The 19,626-nt window shown below is 33.0% G+C and overlaps 1 protein-coding gene across 1 annotated transcript in view; it reads left to right on the forward strand.

Annotated features, from left to right (window-relative positions):
* Positions 1–401: 401 nt before the first annotated feature.
* The window catches only part of LOC117100424 (dual specificity mitogen-activated protein kinase kinase 7-like), a 28,218-nt gene continuing 8,993 nt past the window's right edge, over positions 402–19,626 (forward strand). Inside the window, exons 1-10 of the mRNA XM_033240103.1 lie at positions 402–572; positions 8,518–8,626; positions 11,100–11,166; positions 11,768–11,881; positions 12,297–12,416; positions 14,682–14,789; positions 16,214–16,265; positions 17,151–17,278; positions 18,800–18,880; positions 19,274–19,416. Coding sequence (XP_033095994.1) covers positions 407–572; positions 8,518–8,626; positions 11,100–11,166; positions 11,768–11,881; positions 12,297–12,416; positions 14,682–14,789; positions 16,214–16,265; positions 17,151–17,278; positions 18,800–18,880; positions 19,274–19,416 — 1,088 coding nt within the window. The 5' untranslated portion in view covers positions 402–406. The remainder of the gene's footprint in view (positions 573–8,517; positions 8,627–11,099; positions 11,167–11,767; positions 11,882–12,296; positions 12,417–14,681; positions 14,790–16,213; positions 16,266–17,150; positions 17,279–18,799; positions 18,881–19,273; positions 19,417–19,626) is intronic.

Below are 19,626 nucleotides of genomic sequence, written 5' to 3' on the forward strand. Positions count from 1 at the left end.
ACTATTGGGGGGGGGGATATATCCCCTCCATCCCCCCGGGGTCTACGCCTATGGCCCTCGGTGATTAGAAATTCACTTTGGCCCTCCGACCGAATAGCGGCCCACCCCTGCGCTCTATAGGATCGACACGCGGACAGTCGGGAACCAGGCTATAAAAATACGAATTCTAGAGGTCAGTATTGTCGATCTGACACTTTACTTTTCGTGACAATTGTAAAACCAAACCAATTTTATATTATCTAATGTATTGGAATGTATGTTTAATTAATTTTAAATCAGTTCCAAATAATTTATAAATTCAATTTATTTTGTTGTAATTATTATTATTACACGCTATACTATATAAAAATAAAATATATCTACGAAATGTTGTTAGAGGATGTATCAATTAAACAGGACAGTACGCATGCGTATACATTGTCATTTTATCGAGATGTCGAGTTTAGATTATATTGAGAAGAAATTAAGAGTTTTAGATGCACAATTAAAAGCAGAAAATGATGATAATAGGAAAGATGTACCAAATATAAGCACTCAATTACAATCACCACGGACAATGAAGCGGAGACCAGGTAAGATGAGTCCATTTAAAGCCAATATTACAGACTGATTTGGCCGAGCTGGTTTTGTTTTTGTTGGCCTAGCAAGTTGGCTCTCTGTTGTGTGTTGACATTCATTCATGAAGTGCTAGACTGCTTTACAAATATTGTTGATGTGATAGGCTAGCTAAATATAGAACAAAATGTGTTTTGTGCAATATTTATATATTTGACATACGTTCAAAATATTTATGTATACCATACTAGTGTACGATTACGAATAATTAGTTAAATACATCCGACAGTGTACATTTTTGTGTGTGTGTTTTGGTTTTTCAAATTAAGAGGCCTAGCTAGGGCCTAGGATAGGCTAGGCTAGCCTACATACAGGCCTAGCCTAGGAGGGTGCTCTCAACTAGTCTAGACCAGGCCTAATTGGTTAGGCAATAGTCTATTGATATTATAAGACAACACTACATTGCTATTCCCAGCCCATCCATATACTGTAGGTATGTTAGAAGAGTGACGTCACGGACTGTTATCATTTTCGCGACGCCGATGCTGATTGTTTTGGTTTTGCACATTGCATCCAGATTAGAAAAAATCGTATTAAATCGTTTATTGGTTGCATTCGCTAACCTTTGAACCTTTGGTCAAAGTTTACTTGCGCTATTTAAAAATATTTTTTTCATTGATCGGTCACGGAGTTACAGTGTACGGAACTTTTTCTTTGAAATAAAGCATCATTTACACATATTTTGTAAGCTCTGTAAATTTTAAAAACCATCCTGTAATTTTAAGAATTATATATTTAATATCTATGCCAAGTATGACTTAGATCTGATGCTACTCAACAATTTTTTTGATTTTCTCAAATCTTACGACTCTCGAGTCCGATGCATAAAAATGTCCGCTGATCGAAAGATGTGTACATTGGAGGATGATTCAAACGGCATAATTGTTATTAAAGGGGGGGTGCGGGGATGAGACAAGTGGCCATATATTGCTTATTTAACCTTTCCTGAGTTCGGGAAAAATACTTAAAAAATTCAAAATGTTGAGATGTAAGGATAATTACAGAAACAAAACATGTGTATAAGAGACAGGGTATACACAATGAGAATTGACAAATTAGTAAAAAGGTCACAAACTTTGTATAACGCCTGTAGCAAAATTTTCGCCATAATTAAATATTTAAAAAAATCAACCATACAACCAAATTTAATTTTGTAAACGTTTTTAATGTTATAACACTTGGTAGAATTTGTGATATCAGTATTGTGGACATCCAATCAAATATAATTTTTTTTTAACATACCTACATACTGTGCTGTAAAGTTTATTAATTGTGTAGATTAGGCTAGGCCTTACCTCAAAACAGCTCAAATTAGCATGGAAAATTGCGAGGAAAAAAAACCATAATCGTAAATTAATGCATAATGCATATTATATATTAAGATTAAGTCAAAACCTAATTTTCGGCAAAATCTGCCCTTATTTTCCGAAATGCGCAGGGCAAATTGTTTTTCTGAGGATATATTACTCTACGGTCTGGTTCCCAGCTACCCTTTACTATACCTATGAATTATTGACGGTACCCTAATACTTGAGATTGGCTGTTTCCCAAAATATATGTGCTGCAAAACAGGTGTCTGTCCCTGACATTAGTTTGGCCATAGAGGAATTTTATATTACAGTTAGGTTCTCTTTAAAAATTATTGGGTTTGCATAAAATTATTTTGTTCACAATACAATTTCTATGTTCAACTATAGTACTACTGTATTTGTATTTTGATTATTTAAAAAATAATTTTAGTTGATTTATCTTGTTCAGTGTTTTTATTCTCCATTTGGAAGTACAGAATATTTGAATTTAGATTTTAGAATTGATCGGTGATTTATGCTGAGGTTGTTTAAATATTGTAGTACAGTACTGTTATGCCATACAGTAGTTGCACATAAAAGCGAAAGACTAAATATTGGTAGCCAAATGTCTAATATTAAGAGTTAATTAAACATCATTCATCTACTGTATGTGCAATTTAAAGCAATAGCTTCCAAATATGTTTATATTTTATTAATGAATACCGGTATGTCAACTTCTTGTGGTCAAATGTCAAGTTTTCAAATTTTTTGACTATGACGTAAATATGACATACTGTACAGGATAGTACCGTAGTCTTTCATAGCCTAATGTTTTGACTTAAACTGAGCCACCATAGTGTATGAGTGGTATACTCTTTCCTTTTTGTACAAAATTACTACAAACTATTGCATCAAATTGAGTGTAACTGCTAAAATGGTTCATGCTATAGACTCCTGGTTCTAATTAATTTGTTTGAAAAGCCAAATTATTTATAGAGTTGATTTGACGGGCCAAAGATAATCTCAGCCGAGTTGAAAGCAGCTGGGTAAAACTCTTTCCACTAAAAGATATTTGAAATTACTTTATTTCTTATTTTTGCAATTTGAAATTATAGGCTGGGCTTACTTTAAAATTGTACTAGGCCTACACTAGAGGTCATGACCCAAAATTAGGTCGCGGGAAATTTCTGTGTGGACGTGTCATCAATTTAACAGTCGTCAAAAAAAAGTTTTCCGCAAGTACCATAAATGCCGCGGCGCTTAATCAAGTGTATTATATTACCCTGGGTGTAATGAAAATACAATGTGTACAGTGTTAAAATACTGTACAGAGATGGAACTCTCATACAGTATGACTTGAAAAGAAGGCTACTACTGTATATTGAAAAACCCAGAGACATAACTTAGAGGCATACTGTACTATATAGAATCCTGTATGACTTGAATTATTTACAGGACAATTGAAATGTATTTTTATAAGCACTGCCTTGGCACCCTTCTGTAAATTGTTGAAAGATTATTTTTAATGGAGATATAAAGAAAATGTATTTAAATTTTAAGTCATCTAGAGGTGCCATAATCACAAATTTTCTTACCTCAGCCCCAACCATGGTGGGCTGAGGTGGTATACTGTACATCCTCCAGCTGCAAAAGTTCCTCCCTGTGTCCCTTCAATTTTGAATTCCTGGATCCGCCACTATAAGGGACAGTTAAAGTACATACTCTACGGTACGATTCATTGATGTCATGTGGCATGCACATATTTTGACCTCTTTCACTTGAGTTTTCAGATGTTGATTGCATTCATGTTGGAATAGGTTTCTCTATGCTCTACTGTGCAGAAGCAGTGTTATTTTATATTGGCAGTTTTCCTACTAAAATGTGTCATTTCAGTCCTTGTTTGTATAGTATTTGTACCTAAAACTAAAATACAGTACTATATGCTTTTGGATCACCATCTAGATTGACCTTTGCTTGTATATTTGAGACACAGTAGTGGAAATCCTGGGAGTAATTAAATTTCTCTAATAGATGTACGCAATTTCCTGTAATTAAGCAAAATTAATTTTTTGTCACCTAATTGCCTGTTTGTAGAATTTCCTATCAGTCGCTCTATTGATATTATAGCAACCAAAATCTGCCCGCAATGTGGTGACACTACAGTGTATGTTAACTGAATGTTTGGCATTTATAATTAAGTCATCTTGCTGATAATTACTGAATGTTTGAAATGGCTTACTTTCGCATTTAGATTGAACAGTTTCCTAAAAGTAGGATTATTTTACTCCAGTAGGCTAAAAAAATCGTGTTTACTCTTTGGCTACTATTATTTTTATGTAACATTTTTCCTAATTCAAACTTTATGAGTGCCTTACTCACACTTATTTTTTTCCTGCACTTTGATGCTTTGCAAGATAATTTTTCTGTCAGAGTAAAATAATATTTTAAAAAAATGTATCTGTACTCTACTGAGACATTGAACAAAAAAATGTAAAATAATTATTAAAGGGTATACAAAAAAATTATCAACTACTGTAGTGACCAGATGTACAGTACATCATTTTTTTTCTCCAACATGGCTACTAAATTAAGTGAGTACTGTACTGATACGTAAAAATGTTTTATTCTGTAACACTTCGTCTACAGACAGTGGACTGATGATATAAATGGCCCTTTCCTGTAGGCCTTTTGTACTTTTTTTTTTAAATCCATGGAGAAGAATCAAATAAAAATGTCCAGGTAATTTCCAATCCCTTAAAAATAGAACTAAAAGTATGTACAGTATGTACAGTACAAAGCAAACAAAAGATTATTCATATTTAAGAAAATGCAGGATGCACATGGTACGTATACTGTACTTCAATCCATGATACTGACAGGTTATTTTCATGCAATTGTGTAACAAAAACTTCCCAAAAGCATACAAGTACTGTATTTGTTGATTACCTTAAAATAATTTCTTGTTGTTACCAAAGTGGATGAATTTTATTAAATAGGAAACGTTAATGTTTTACAATACTTTGCATTGTCATATACAGTAGTACTTCATTTTTTAAATTACCTTCCGTATATTCTGGTGTATAAGCTGCACCTGTGTATAAGCCGCCCCCCCCCCCCAAATTAGGATGCGAAATATCACGATTTTTTGGGTCGCCTGTGTATAAGCCGCACCTATTTTTAAGCTCCAAACCGTTCCCATAATGTTAAGTTTTTAATTATTTTGAAACACTGACATTATTTATAAATGTTCACATAAAGAAATTTCATCTTTTTCGGCCGATTATTTAACAACAAACAACTGGAAATGCGTGTAAACTGCTGGCTACCGCCATGTTAACACGTATTCTTGCTCTAGGCAGCCCTAGGAAAATCCCCATTTTTTTGCTAGACAGTCGTGCTACGTTAAATTTTCAACAACAGTTTAGTTTAAGTTTAATACTTATTGAGTATATTTATCTATTTTAAACAATCATTCTATTATTTTGTTGACTAATAATAGTCGGTATTAAATAAAAATATTGGTAATTCTAGGCCTAAGTCATTACTACTCACATCCCACTGTGCAAAGCATGCACCATCATGCACCACGTTTTATAAACAAAAAATATCGTGGATTGGATACAAAGTTCACGCATGAACAGATGATGTATGCCTTTCTACAGTTATATTCCAGTAAAAAAATTATTACAACTTCAAGAAAACTCGTGTTTTTATAGCATAAATTAATTTCACAAGTTTTTATTCTAAAATTATAGCGGTATTTACTATTAATATCCTCTCTATAACGGTACAAGCCACCGGGACCCAGACGGCGAGCTGCAAGTTTCACTAGTCCACGTGTGTTTTGTTGAGACATCGAAAATGAAGCTGCTCACGTGACCTCGAGGACCAAACTCCCGAAATGTTGTTTGTTATTGTTTTGAGCGAAGCGCTTTCGAACAGAAACCCTGTGTTTCAAAATTGTTTATAAGTGAATGTAATTATGAAAATAATTATTTAGGCAACTCAAACTATTGCTTGAATGTCATAGAGAATTTAGTAGCAATCCTAGTACAGCACTGTAGTGAGTATAATTACAAATACTAGGGCTACAAACCAGTCCTAGGCTAGGCTAATTAATTGAGCTAGCACGGGCCTAACCTACAGGTAGACAGACGGCGCCTGATTTTTGCCGCGGCTCGCGATCTGAACTTTTTTGGGAGTAGGTTAATGACCGGTGTATAGGCCGCACCCCAAACCTTGGGGGGGAAATCACGTATAAAATTTGCGGCTTATACACCGGAATATACAGTACTTAAATTGTCAGGTGTACTGTACACTCTCTTTTATTTGATGTGATCAATAATGTTCAAGAATCGATAACATAGATTGTACAGTAATCCTATTTTTACAATCTTCACATTTGTCTTTAGGTTTTTCTAGATGATCCTTTATTTTCACAATCACAATCAGAGGCCCAAAACAAATCAATACAAGAATGTGTTTGGTTATTATTTTTTATCTTTTTAAATTTTTTCCTTTGAAAATACATACAGTATAGTATTTATGTTTAAAATACAGTACGGTACAATAGTAGAAACTTTTTTGAATTTTAAGCATGTAAAATACAGGTACTGTATTTGCAGATCTTAACTGTTATTAATATAGTACTACAGTAATATTCAGGTTTTCCTTCCATAATTCCTTAGAATAGATGTACAGTAACCCCATCTCGAGTATAAGCCCATGTCTTCCTTGGGCGAAATCTCAGGATATGATTTGAATGAGTAGTTCAGCTGTATTTTTCTTAGAACACCTTCAGAAAATTTCAAAGGTTTGCTTGAAATTATGCAACCAATACTGAAAAATCACTTTGTGATAAAAAATCCCTGAAAATGATAGTGTTGGCAGTATAAAAAAGATTGTCAAGATGGTTTCCCAGGTTTACTTTAACTTCACCCTGCCCCTGAATAACGGCCCAATTGTGTTCAAAGGTGGTGTGGGGGGGAGATTTGGTTTATACTGGAGTTACGATACTGGAGACTACATGGGCATTTTTACAAAACAATATACTATATTTTTGTGTATACAAAGTCCCTTCCACATTCAGTTTCCTTTAAGTAGAATTTTAAATCATACAGTATCACATTAAAAATGTCAAATGGTAGACTAATAAATCACTTATTAAATATTTTGAACTTTCATTTTTTATAAAATAGCTGCATAAGATAAAGATTTACATGAGATTTTACTGTCAAGAAACTGAAACACTATTTATTTTATAGTTTATATTTTAAAACTTTAATTGTAAATTATGCTTGCTGCATTTTGTTCCATGTTGTTTATAGTTGTTTACATTCAGAAACCACATTGGTGCTGCATTTCAGAATTTATACTCTAGAATATTAACCATAAAAGTACAATAGGAATGCAGTAGATCAATAAACTACTATTGCATACAATTTTGATGTTCAGTTTATTTCAGTGTAGCATAGACATACTCTATTCAAAACATTATTCATCGTGGTATAAGAATGCTAAATTGTTTTATTGGACCTCAAAAAATACATTGTTGGGAAATATTAAATTAATACATTATTGAATAGTATTGCCTATGTCATAGACAATCCTAATGAAAAGAAAGACATACAGTACTATATGGTAATCCACTCCCTGGCCATACTGTAATGTATTTTATTTGCTCGGATGATGCATCAAAAACTAGCTCAAATGGGCGCAGATAATCACTAGGAAATATGTGCACAGAATCAAGGCCTAATTTTTGGCAAATTGACCCTTATTTTCTGAAATGCGCAGATGGATTTCTATCCCTAATTTTTTATAATGAAAATATTTGCATTAACCTATACCATCAGAGTAGGCTACTCTTGGTGGAGTAGAAAAAGCCATGTTAAAGTGTACATACTGGGGTACACTTACAAGACAATTGACCTAGACTCTAATTGTTGGCGGTTTAATTATGCCAGCTTCATCATATTTTCCTTGCATTTGTTTTTGGGGACACATTTAAATTCATACTTAACCTTTCATTCCTCATGTAATTTGCAGTAGTTCCTGGTATACATACGCCCACCCCACCATTTTACTTTCGATTTAATGTAATACCTGTTTTGCAAGCAAAGGTCCAGGGTTTGATTTGAATGAGTAGCTTTACAAACACTCTCAGGGGAAAAAGAATCAATATTAGCTTTCAATTAGACATGCAATGCTGAAAAATTCTCTTTTGATTGAAAGGGAGATTTCTCAATATACTATAAGTCCACCCTTTAAATAATCAGCAAAGTTTTGTATTCAATTGAATGAAAATGTGTGCCACTGAAACAAAAGTATATGTTCAGTTGAATAAATAAATAAATAAATATACAGAAGAACTACTGTACTTTTTCAAAATTCCGCTACTGTACATTGTTACTTGTACTGTTTAAAAAATGATACTTTTACAGTATACCACAGTTTAATCAATGCTAATACTATTTTTTATATCATAATCTAGAAGTCCACTATTGTAATTCATTAATTCAATGCCTTGTTATTTCATGCTTTAAATCAATGCGATATATTTTTAACAAATTACCAGCATATTAATGATAAATTATGTACAAATACATTCCAGCTCTCCGGTTACCTGAAGCTTGTACAACACCTACAAGGATCAGGCCCCGGCATCATGTTGATTTTCCTAGGCCTGGCCCACCAATGCATCATCGTCCATCAATTACTAGGTAAGAAAATCATTGTCACTTAAAAATATGAAAAATAATAATGCCAATTTTAAAGAAATTGGCATGATGTCATGGTATTGTGCACTATATAGTAATTTATTAATAACACAAGATCAAATAACGGCAAAATAAATTTTTAGAAAAAGAGAAAATGAAATAGAAAATTGAAGGACTATTGTAGATTATGATCTGGCAAAGTTTATACAACTTGTTAATGATGAAAATCTGTAGTAAACTAACTATATGAGCTGATTTAAGTTAATCGATATCCTAAAGCCTTTTACAGGGAAAATTCAAAATATTTTGCACAGAAGTGTAACATGTTGGCAAGCACATTATTTTGAAAGGAAGTCTATAAATAATGATATTTGTAAAGATTACGCCTTACAGTATCCAGGCTGATACTGTCAGTGCATTTTCACAAAATTTTTTTCTTTTTTTTTTTACTTTTTTAATGTATTTACTGTAAATACCGTACAGCATGTACCGTACTCAAGTGAATGAGCGCCCAGGTGCTTAAAATGTTTTTTTGCACTTTAAGAGGGGCGCTTATTCAAACGTGGCGCTTACTGTATGAAAACAGAGTGCAAATTGAGGGGGCGCTTATAAAAATAGATAAAAATTGAGTGATTCTTATGGGAACTTACTAAATTCAAGAGGCACTTTTTGAATGAAAAGAGGATAATGTAAGGACATCGGGAAACCTAAAATTACGAATGGTGGTGCGGCGGAAAAGATAATCGTCCAGAGAGCAGTTTCATGACAATAATGCTTTGAATTTACATAACAGCAGAAGAGCATGCAATTAGTGGTGTTCAATAGTGGTGAGCTTGTTGGCCATTTTTGCGAACAGTAGGGGTTACCCTGTTGTACTGGTCCATTAAGGCCTGTGTTGTTAAATGGATATGCCACGTACAGTAGGACAGTGATTAAGTTCACTTATTGGCATTTCCTTGGCGCTAGTGCCTAAAGAAATGAAATGAAAAGGAAAAATCAGCCGATTGAGATTATCAGGATGGCAGGATCATTGCATTTTTTTTTTTTGAAAACTCAGATGAGAATGTGCTAAAGGGTTGGAAAAAGAAGAAAAAGGAGTAGGACACTAGGCCTAGACAAAATGTAAGAAGAGGAAATATACTGTCTGTCTAGGGATCAGAGCTGTAATAATCTGTCCATGAGAAATATCCTCATTTTGATATTGACCCAAGAAGAATGTGATTGCACTCTGCAGCTCAGATCATGCCAACAACCACAGTCCCAGAATTGATTGGATCATTGACTTGCTAAAATTAAAATCTCATGATATTAATGAGGGGGCGCTTAATCGAAAGGAGCACTTATTCAAACGGGGCGCTTATTCGCACGAGTACGGTACTTAAATTAAGTAAAATAATGAAAGACATATTGTTAATAGAAAAGTTTTGAATTTGATTGGATTTTTAACGCTCTGGTCACACTCTCACATTTTATGTGACAAATAAATGTGATGCCTGTATATTATGTAAGGGTAATGGGACATCATTATGGCCATTTGGCACATCAAACCAAAGAAATTCAACAAAAGGACGCACATCTCTGGACAACAAAGTTTATAACTCTAGCATCGACATTCTAGGCACTGCGCGTCCGTACACGCTGAACGTCACAAAAACCATAGCAACCAGACCATAATTAACTGTCAGCGTGTGACGAATTACCCACGTGCGTGTAAGTTACCATGATAATCGCACGTTGTGCGGCGATTACAAAGGTCTAATTATATTTTCCACTAACATTAGATTGAAATTATATTTGTTATTTCAACATTAATTTTACTGATGTCGTGGTGTATTGTCGTTCATGAGACTAATTTCGCAGAAAAAATTAATAAATTTTCTGTATTTACTCAAATGTTCATTTTGTGCACCTTAGTCCAACATTGTCAAAATGACAGTTTAATGTTATATAAGAACATTAAATTTTATAAAAATCATAAATTTTCAATTGCTAGAAATTTTCATTTTGTTGGTATTATTTTCACAAATCAAATTGCAGTTTATAGAAATATTTAACGAGCTTGTGGTCAAAAGAAATCAGATGTAACAGACATTGCAAAGTACCCAAAAGTTAATAAAATAGTCTAACACCATAAAACGTATGGCACGCACTAACTAATAATTGACGGCTGTACTCGCAACTAGTATCGGATTGTCGATGCCACAGTAAAGATCAAAGGACTGTACGCACGTGCTATGTTCGAGAGCGGAGATGTGTGTCCTTTTTTTGAATTGCCTTGATCAAACATATTTGTCACATAAAACAGATAGTGTGGACATAGCAAAAGTAATCGTTAATAACTACTACAGTGTCATTACCATTAATTTTGCTGTTGATTTTTTATGACTGAATACATGAAATTTAAGAATAAACAATTTATATTCAATTATAGATATTTCTATTTATGCTTTTTTTCCATATTTTTTGTCCTTACTAGCTCAGAAATTGATAAAAAGTTAGAGAAAATCATGTGTCAGACCGGAAAATTAACCATTAAAGGAGAAGTAAGTTTTTTTTATTCCATTTTTCTAAATGTCATCTAGTGATATGTTAAACTTGCTGATGAGTTTTTTGGCAAAGTGGTGTTCAGTGTGGTTTATTGAGCGATTATTAATTAAGCAATCATGAATTTTCATGTAAATTGTTAATGCTCACTGATTAGCTATTTTATTAGTGTTGTCAAACTCTTCTCTCTATTGAATTTTAGTCTTTGATTTACATGAAAACCAGATACAGCACCAGTAATTCCCAGACTTAAGGTCCCCTGTGCTGAGTCCATGGTCCCTGACGGGTTCACATCTACCTTAGCCCTGCCATGGTGGATCAATTTTCAAGGATAGGCACCTACAGTAGATCTCCTGAACTAGAATTTTTTTAAAGCAGTGAGTCCAAGGCTTCCAGATGGGAGTTATGGAAACCAGTAAAAAAATCTTTAAAATATATATGTTTTCAACTTTTTTCGCTTTGGCATCGAAAGCAAAATTAGTACAGAAATCTTAACTTTATAAAAACCATCTTGTTAATTTCTTCAGATTGTTAATAGGGATTCAATAAGGATTATTTAATTTGATTCTAAATGTTCACAATTTTATTGTTTGTGTTCAGAAATATCAAGTCACCACAGATTCCCTGGAACTTCTGGGTGAAATTGGTTTTGGTAGCTGTGGTCATGTGATCAAGATGAGACACAAGAAAACAGGATGTGTTGTAGCAGTAAAGGTACATTTTTTTAAGAAACATTTTTTTTGTCACTTGTTTTGTTTTTTAAATTAATTTAGCTCATAATTATAAACCTTATTTTTGTAAAGTAATATAAATTATAAAATAGAATGATAATCGTTGTTGATAATAAATTGTCATGCTCAAAATCTTCATCTCATGAGCCATTATTATCATCATCATCATCATCTGTATTAAAAAGGCTTAAAGTCCTTTAAGTTACCGGTTCACATCTCGAAATACATTGTTAATCAGACGTATTGATATGTTATACAGCCAACCAAGTAACAGCATTTTCTCAGAAATGTGCCATGTGCGACCACAACGTACATCTAGTCTTTGCCGGCCATGCGCGACACAGCGCCAGTGTTTACTTCTTATTTGGTCTCATTTTTGTTTATTATTATTTCCATAGCAAATGAGACGGTCTGCGAACAAAGAAGAGAATAAACGTATACTGATGGATCTTGATGTAGTATTGAAAAGCCATGACTGTCCTTATATAGTCCAGTGTTTGGGAGCTATTGTAACAAGTGTAAGTTGCTTATTTTATTTATTTCATTCTTTTTAGAATCAATTATAAATTTTTGAACTCAATACTGTGGAAAGTAATACAAAAAAATCTGATATAAAAAATAGTACACAGTTCAAGTTTATAAAATGCTTGCCAATACCTCTAATTTAATAAGCTAGGCCCGGGAGGCATTTGGTGGTGTGGTTAATTAGGGCCTCAGTAGTATTTATGTCTCTTGTGGTAAACTGCTAAGTAGCTTTTATCATAGGCCTAGAATCTCTCGCAACAGCATTAACAAACGAAGGACAGATAAATTTGAAAGCACACAAAGCTGTAAAAATGATTGGTCCACAGATGCGTTATAAGCAATTTTTTGAGCGAATAGTGGCTGTAGGCAACTTTTGGCATATATACATTCCAGTTGAAGCAAACTGATTCATAATTAACTTGGTTCATATCTGATCTGAATTTCTTACACTGAACTGGATGCATTCTTCCTGAAAAACATATCAACCTGTATGCATGATCTACCTCAAAAGGTATGATAGTTTAGTGCCTTGTAACAGAATGTTCCATTTGGTTTTTGTGAATTTACAGTACTCTGAAGTCTTTCCAACATGGCAAATGTTAAATGCAATTATAAAGTTGAATACGAAAGAAAATCTCAAGTGTTTCTGTCTGGATGGAAATCAATTTCTTGTGTAGGATATTGAGTTTGCTATATCAGGAGTCTTTCCAAGAAATTTAAGTTAAGATGATCACTGATAGGCAAATGTTTGACTTGACATACTGTAGAGCAGGGGACGAAACACCTGTTAATAAGTGGGTGTCATTTGTGGTACTTACCTGGATAAGCTGTCTTGGAATAAGCGCAGGAAGTTAATTAAATTATCATAACTTGTGCGCTAATACCCCAAGCTTTCTGATTGGTTAAGGTATTGTTGAAGTGTGTGAGTGCAGGTACAATATTATATTAAGGATCAAGATGCAAACCTTATTTTCCAGTGAAGGAAATACCATGAAGAATAATTACACTGTAACTGCGTACACAAACAATTATGAAATCTATTGTAATATTAAACCACAAGACTAAAACCATAATTGATCCCACACAGGAAATTTACAAAACTGAGTGAAAGACTGTTATGAGCAGCTTGAAGACATTTTTCTGTCACAGACTGACTATAAATTCTATAGTATAATTTTTACCTTGTTTTTGGATCACATATATATGGGTCACATGATCCAAGTGAAGAAAAAAATAGAAACAAAATAGACATTTCTTCAGTTTGGGAGTGTCGTCAATTTGGTCACTTTTTATATTTGTGTCATAGTATTTAACATTCATGCTGATTGAGATTGCTTCTTTGTTAGATCAATTGTCCCATATTGGCTGTGTTCAGTTTCATCATCATTTGGATGGTGTCAGTCATATCCAAAATTACCCACTATAATTATCTGTCAATTTTTATTTGAAACATGTGGTTTACAGGTACTCTGTGAATGAACAACAGGACAATTTATAAAAATTGACCTACAAAATTAACCCCCTACAAGTACTCATCAAGTTCACAGTTATTATATCATAGCATCACAATATAAACCCTGTATTGGTGTATTTGGAGCACACCTGTGCTAAGACAATACTGCTACCTGTTCTGTGTATCTGTAGGCTATGCTAATTGCCTTTTTAAAGCTGGTATCAGAATGGGGTCTAATTTACCAACTGACACTCAACAGTAGGAGTAGCATTTGATCCACAATACCACTAGAAAAAATGAATTTTTTTTCTATTTCAACAATTAGGTAAATTGTTAAAAAAGAGTTTAAATATGATTTTTTTTTCTCAGAATTTACATTTTCATTTTCATTGATTTACATGCTATTTTTTTTTTTTTTTGTAAATTGTCTTCTAATATTTTTCCTCAGTTTACCTTTCCTTTTTTTAATCCCTTTTCTACATGGATAACCAATTAACTCTGAAAATGTAAATCCCTCCTAAAATACTAATAACATACTGTATCCATTAAAACATTGGTGCTTATTTCTTCATTCCCCTCATCAAACATCCAATAGGTGGATGCGATGACCTCTGTAAACTATATCTTTATGTGTTTAAACAAGTAGGGTTATTTTTAATTTTGGAGGATCAATATCTTATATCACTTAGACTACAGCTCCACTTCTTGTTGCAGTACTGGGTAATGTAGGTGCAATTAGAAATTAAAATTATTTTTTTGTTTGTTAATGATGCATAATAACATTTTGTTTTTGTCTATATTGTAGAGTGAGGTGTGGATATGTATGGAGCTCATGGCAACATGTTTAGAGAAGTTGATGAAGAGGTTAAAGGAACCAATACCAGAACAGATTATAGGCAAAATGGTTGTAGCGGTATGTTTTCATTTTTCCTTTCACATCCAACTGCAAGAACTTGTAATAAAGCTAAAAAAAAACTTTGGGGATGCTTCATACACTAATACCCAAATGTACACAAATAAGAATTATACACGTACGGAGCTAAGGAAAGTTGTAAACATCAGACATCAGGTCGCGCCTCCTAAACTATGCCAGCTAATTGGTTCATTTTTTTTCGTGGGGTCATGTGCAAACATGTGCTTGGCTGTGATGACGTCAGATCGCCGAAAGTTTCATTGCGTGACAGCTTGCTGATATAGAACACACTCGGTGTATTTCGCCTATACTTAAAAATTAAATCTAACAAATTTAAATTTTCTTCTCTACAAATATCCTCTGTAATTAAATTAGCAACATGTTTCTCAAAAGTGTCTTGTTTATTGAACATGGTTTTAAAAATATGTGAAGCTATGCATTTGTAATTTACACTGATGAATCTAACGACATCCGAATAAACGTCATCTAAAAAAGTCAGCCATCGTAGAAACTTGCTTTGAGTTCCGTCTTCATTTCAGGTTGATTCCAATAAATTTTAAAGGAGCGATAATGCACTTTATTAAACAATGAAAGGCATAATTTTCACTTGATCTAACCATGTAACTTTAACGTTTTCATGGTGTATCGTTTTAAATCAAAAGATAATCTCTGGCAGCAGCACACTATTGGGACTGAGAAAGCAGTACGAACGGTTCATTCACAGGGTATTGTGCTAGGCCTACATTAGTTGTTAAATATCCTAGACAGCAATGTGATTATTGCGTTATTTCGTCTGGAATTTGTTGTTTATTAACTGTTTGTTCGGTTTGTAGAAGTTCGTACATTGTATACAAAAAAGTATAATTACCCACGATATTGGTATAAAGACGTTTTTCAGCCTAGGCCTAGCATCTTTTGCATTGGTAAATAATTGCCGTTTTCAGCTTCTTTCGAGGGCTGTGGAGGTGAGCTATTTTGAAATGTAAGGCGAGCTATTTTTCACGTCCCTTGATAGCAGTTTAGGTACGCAATGGTGCGCGATCGCGTGCCTTAAATGACAAGGTCTGGTTACTGGGTTTAATATCCGACTTGATGGAAGACACTTAGCAGTTATTTACAAAATCGTTGACATATTATGAGAATGCTGCTTTTCAAATTGGTGTAGGCATTCCAGAAGCATTCTCACAAAATTGTTACCGGAAAACTTGATCTGGGCTGGACTAAACACTCTTTTTTTTATTTGTTTAATAATACTTAGTGATTGTTGTGTGTTATTTTGTGATTATAAGTGAATATTATTAGAAAATTGCGAAAGTGACATATAAATTTTAAGCACTTGCTCTTTTCACATGAAAACTGCATCCTGGCCAGAATTTTTATAGGAAGTAGTAAATACATGACCTGAAAACTTTCTCTTTGCACAGATTGTTAATGCACTTAACTACCTGAAGGTGAAACATGGGGTCATGCACCGAGGTAGGTTGTTATACAGTTCACATTATTGTGGTGTGTGAATATCATATGAGGGGTGCTGTTCTGACAGGAGTGCTAACTACCCTGACTGGACCATTAGTGGGTGGGGCCAGAAGTGCTCTTTGGAGGTTATACTGTAGAGTTCCATAATCTGTAAAAGTTACACAAGGTTTTTTTCTCCGCCACAAAATGTTGTGAACTCTTTGACATGGTACATGGGGCCCTTGCTTCCTTCCCTATCCCCAACGGCTTCAATGTCTACATGTGAGCGTGTCTGTCTGAGCAATGTCATAAGAATACAAGAAAGAATGTGTGTAGTGTATGTGTCTGTGTATGTGAGGATTTATGAGAGCATCTGTGAGAAAGTCTGCCAGATAAAGTCTTGTATGTTTATGTCATGTGTGACATATTGGTTGTGAGCTTGTCCATGAGAACAAAGTCTAGGTAAGTGTGTGTCTTTGTGTATGCATGTCTGTGAGCATATTATGCAAATGAGCAGTAACACTGACTTCCTCTTAATCTACAGCCCTTAGGCCCCTTTTTTTCTAAGTCTTCATAATCCTAGAAGGTCATTAAGTTGACATATATAAATTTTCAAAATATCCTTTGCCTAGAATTCACTGTCTACTGTATATACATTCATATTATTTATTGTTGATAACATATAAGTCTACCCTACAATATATGTATTCATATTATTTATTGTTAAATATTCATGTTTTTTATGATAGATTATATACTTTATTGCCCATTTAAAGTGGGTTTTAAAACATTTGAAATAATATTCATTACATAAGTTATAAACTTTTCTTGTTGCAAATATCGAAAGACACTGAAATATTTTTTGGTCTGACATTTAAAAAGAAAACTGATTTTTTCCACTTTCAGATGTAAAACCTTCAAATATTTTGTTAGATGAAAGAGGGACAGTTAAACTTTGTGATTTTGGTATTAGTGGACGCCTTGTGGACTCGAAGGCTAGGACACGTAGTGCTGGCTGTGCAGCGTATATGGCTGTAAGAATAACTTATATTTCAATGAAATTGTTCACCTTCATTCATAAAAGCTAGAAAAAAATTTGTAAAGCATAATTTTGCTAATAAAATAACTAAAGAATATTTTTACACATTGTGTACTAAAAGTTTAGTTATTAATGATACTTGCCATGCAAACGTTAAATAAATAATAATAATTCATAATATTACAGAACAGTCCGTGTTTTACAAAATTTCAAAGTTTAAGCTATATTTTCTTTAGAGTTTTCAAACTTAAAATATTAAATTTAATATTTAACTTGCATATATTAATTTGATTTATTACCTTCTACTTAAAAATTAGAACAAGTATTTCCTTTGCAATGAATAGTTACATAAATAATTGTAAATACTGTTAAATGACAGTGTAAAACTTCTCAGTTTTTATCCTACAAGTTTAGAAATTTAATGTTTTTTTTAATATTTTTTAGTGGTTTTCAATATACAGTATTACTAAAGACAGTATGTCTTTAAATGTTTAGTTTGGAATTGTTTTATTTAATTTACAGTATCATACTACAATTTACTATTTAAAAAACAATTATTTTAATTAAATAATAATGTATGTGCTTGCTATAGCATCATATATAATTTTGAGAATGCTAAATTTTATTTTTTTAAATATAAATTTTGGTAGTTATGTAAACAAAACTTAATTTGAATTTATTTTCATGCAATCTTTATTATACAGAAATACAGTAAAATCTCCCAATTATAAACTCGCAATTTTACGAACTTGGATTGTGACGATGACGTCATTACGTAATTGGGATGTTACTATATAAATTGAACCAAATTCATATTCAAATAAATATTCAATTCTATAATAATATTTTTGTTGTAATTTTTTAACTCTGAAGTCCTTAATATTTTAGGTGTGTATGACCTTAATAACATGATCTATTGATAGTTTGATACCTATTTACGCGACCAATGAAGTATAGTTCTTGTATGCTTATAGACATGACTTCTTAGCCACTCTGTGAAGTATGTGAAGGCTAGCATATTTTGACAAAGCTCTAATCTTTTGTTTTTGGTTTTTATCCCCAAGGTATTGAGATGTAAAGTACTCTCCAACTTTTTCTTAAATTGTATAATAAATACCTTTAATGCTTTAATATTTCTTCCTGGTTGAACGACCTGATTTTATAAATATTTAGTAAAACAAAAGAACAGTTAAAACTTCTTGGTAGCAAGTTCCATACAGTATTTTTCTTTTGTTTAATGGCAGTGATGTTCACAGTAAATGTCGCGTATTCTTATCATATTTATTATAGTGTTGAAGAAGATCGCATTTTCTGATAAAATAAATGAATAAATACAATCATATCTTCTTTTAGAAAAGGAGATCCCATTGTCTGTCAAAGTATATCTTGTGTATCCTGTTTAGAGTATGATTAGAGGTAACTGTCATGCCTCAGTATACAAAGTGAGAATTTTTTTTGTTTGGATAGATGTTGTATATTCTTAATATATGTATTATGTATGTAATGATACTTTCAGCCTGAAAGGATTGACCCACCTGACCCTTCAAATCCAGACTACGATGTACGAGCAGATGTGTGGAGTCTAGGTATATCACTGGTAAGTTATTGTTTTTGGAAGTTTTTTTTTTTTGGGAGGGGAGCATCATACAAACAGTGACAGATCCCAGGGGTAGCAAAGCAGCAATACCCTTCCCGAGGCAGCGAAAATATCACTGTGTGGATAAGGCATTAAAATTGCCAAAATTTCCGTAATAGGTAAGAAACCCTCCAAAACTTTCTTTTCTTGATTATAGTTTCCATCCCCAACAGAACATGCCAGTAAAAAAAAAATCTGGATCTGCCACTGACAAATTAAGAAGATATTGAATTATAACTTCAATCTTTGCAAAGGAAAAAATACAGATTATCTATGTATTAATGTGTGGTTTATATATTTATTAATTTTGTAAATTTTAAACTAATAATAATAATAATATCTGTTGTTTGTTAGGTTGAGCTCGCCACAGGTGAATTCCCCTACAAGAATTGTAAGAACGATTTTGAAGTACTAGCAAGAGTTCTATCGGAGGATCCACCAAAGTTACCACCAAACAGAGGATTTTCCTGTGATTTTCATTCCTTTGTGCAATGCTGGTAAGCTAATTTTTGCTTTTAGTGTTAAAAGGTATTATATATTAGAAATTCCATTTTAATGGCATATTAACCAATGATACTAAATTTATTATCTTTTGCAAAATGTTTACTTAATTTGGTCCTTATGTATTTTTTTTTTCAAATAATAAATAGATTTTTTGTATAGGTGTAATTTTTGCCCTACCTGATGTGGAAATGTACCGAATACTC

Source organism: Anneissia japonica, unplaced genomic scaffold (assembly GCF_011630105.1).
Source record: "Anneissia japonica isolate Jap-2015-1 unplaced genomic scaffold, ASM1163010v1 scaffold1642_len504882_cov181, whole genome shotgun sequence".
NCBI lineage: Eukaryota > Metazoa > Echinodermata > Crinoidea > Comatulida > Comatulidae > Anneissia > Anneissia japonica.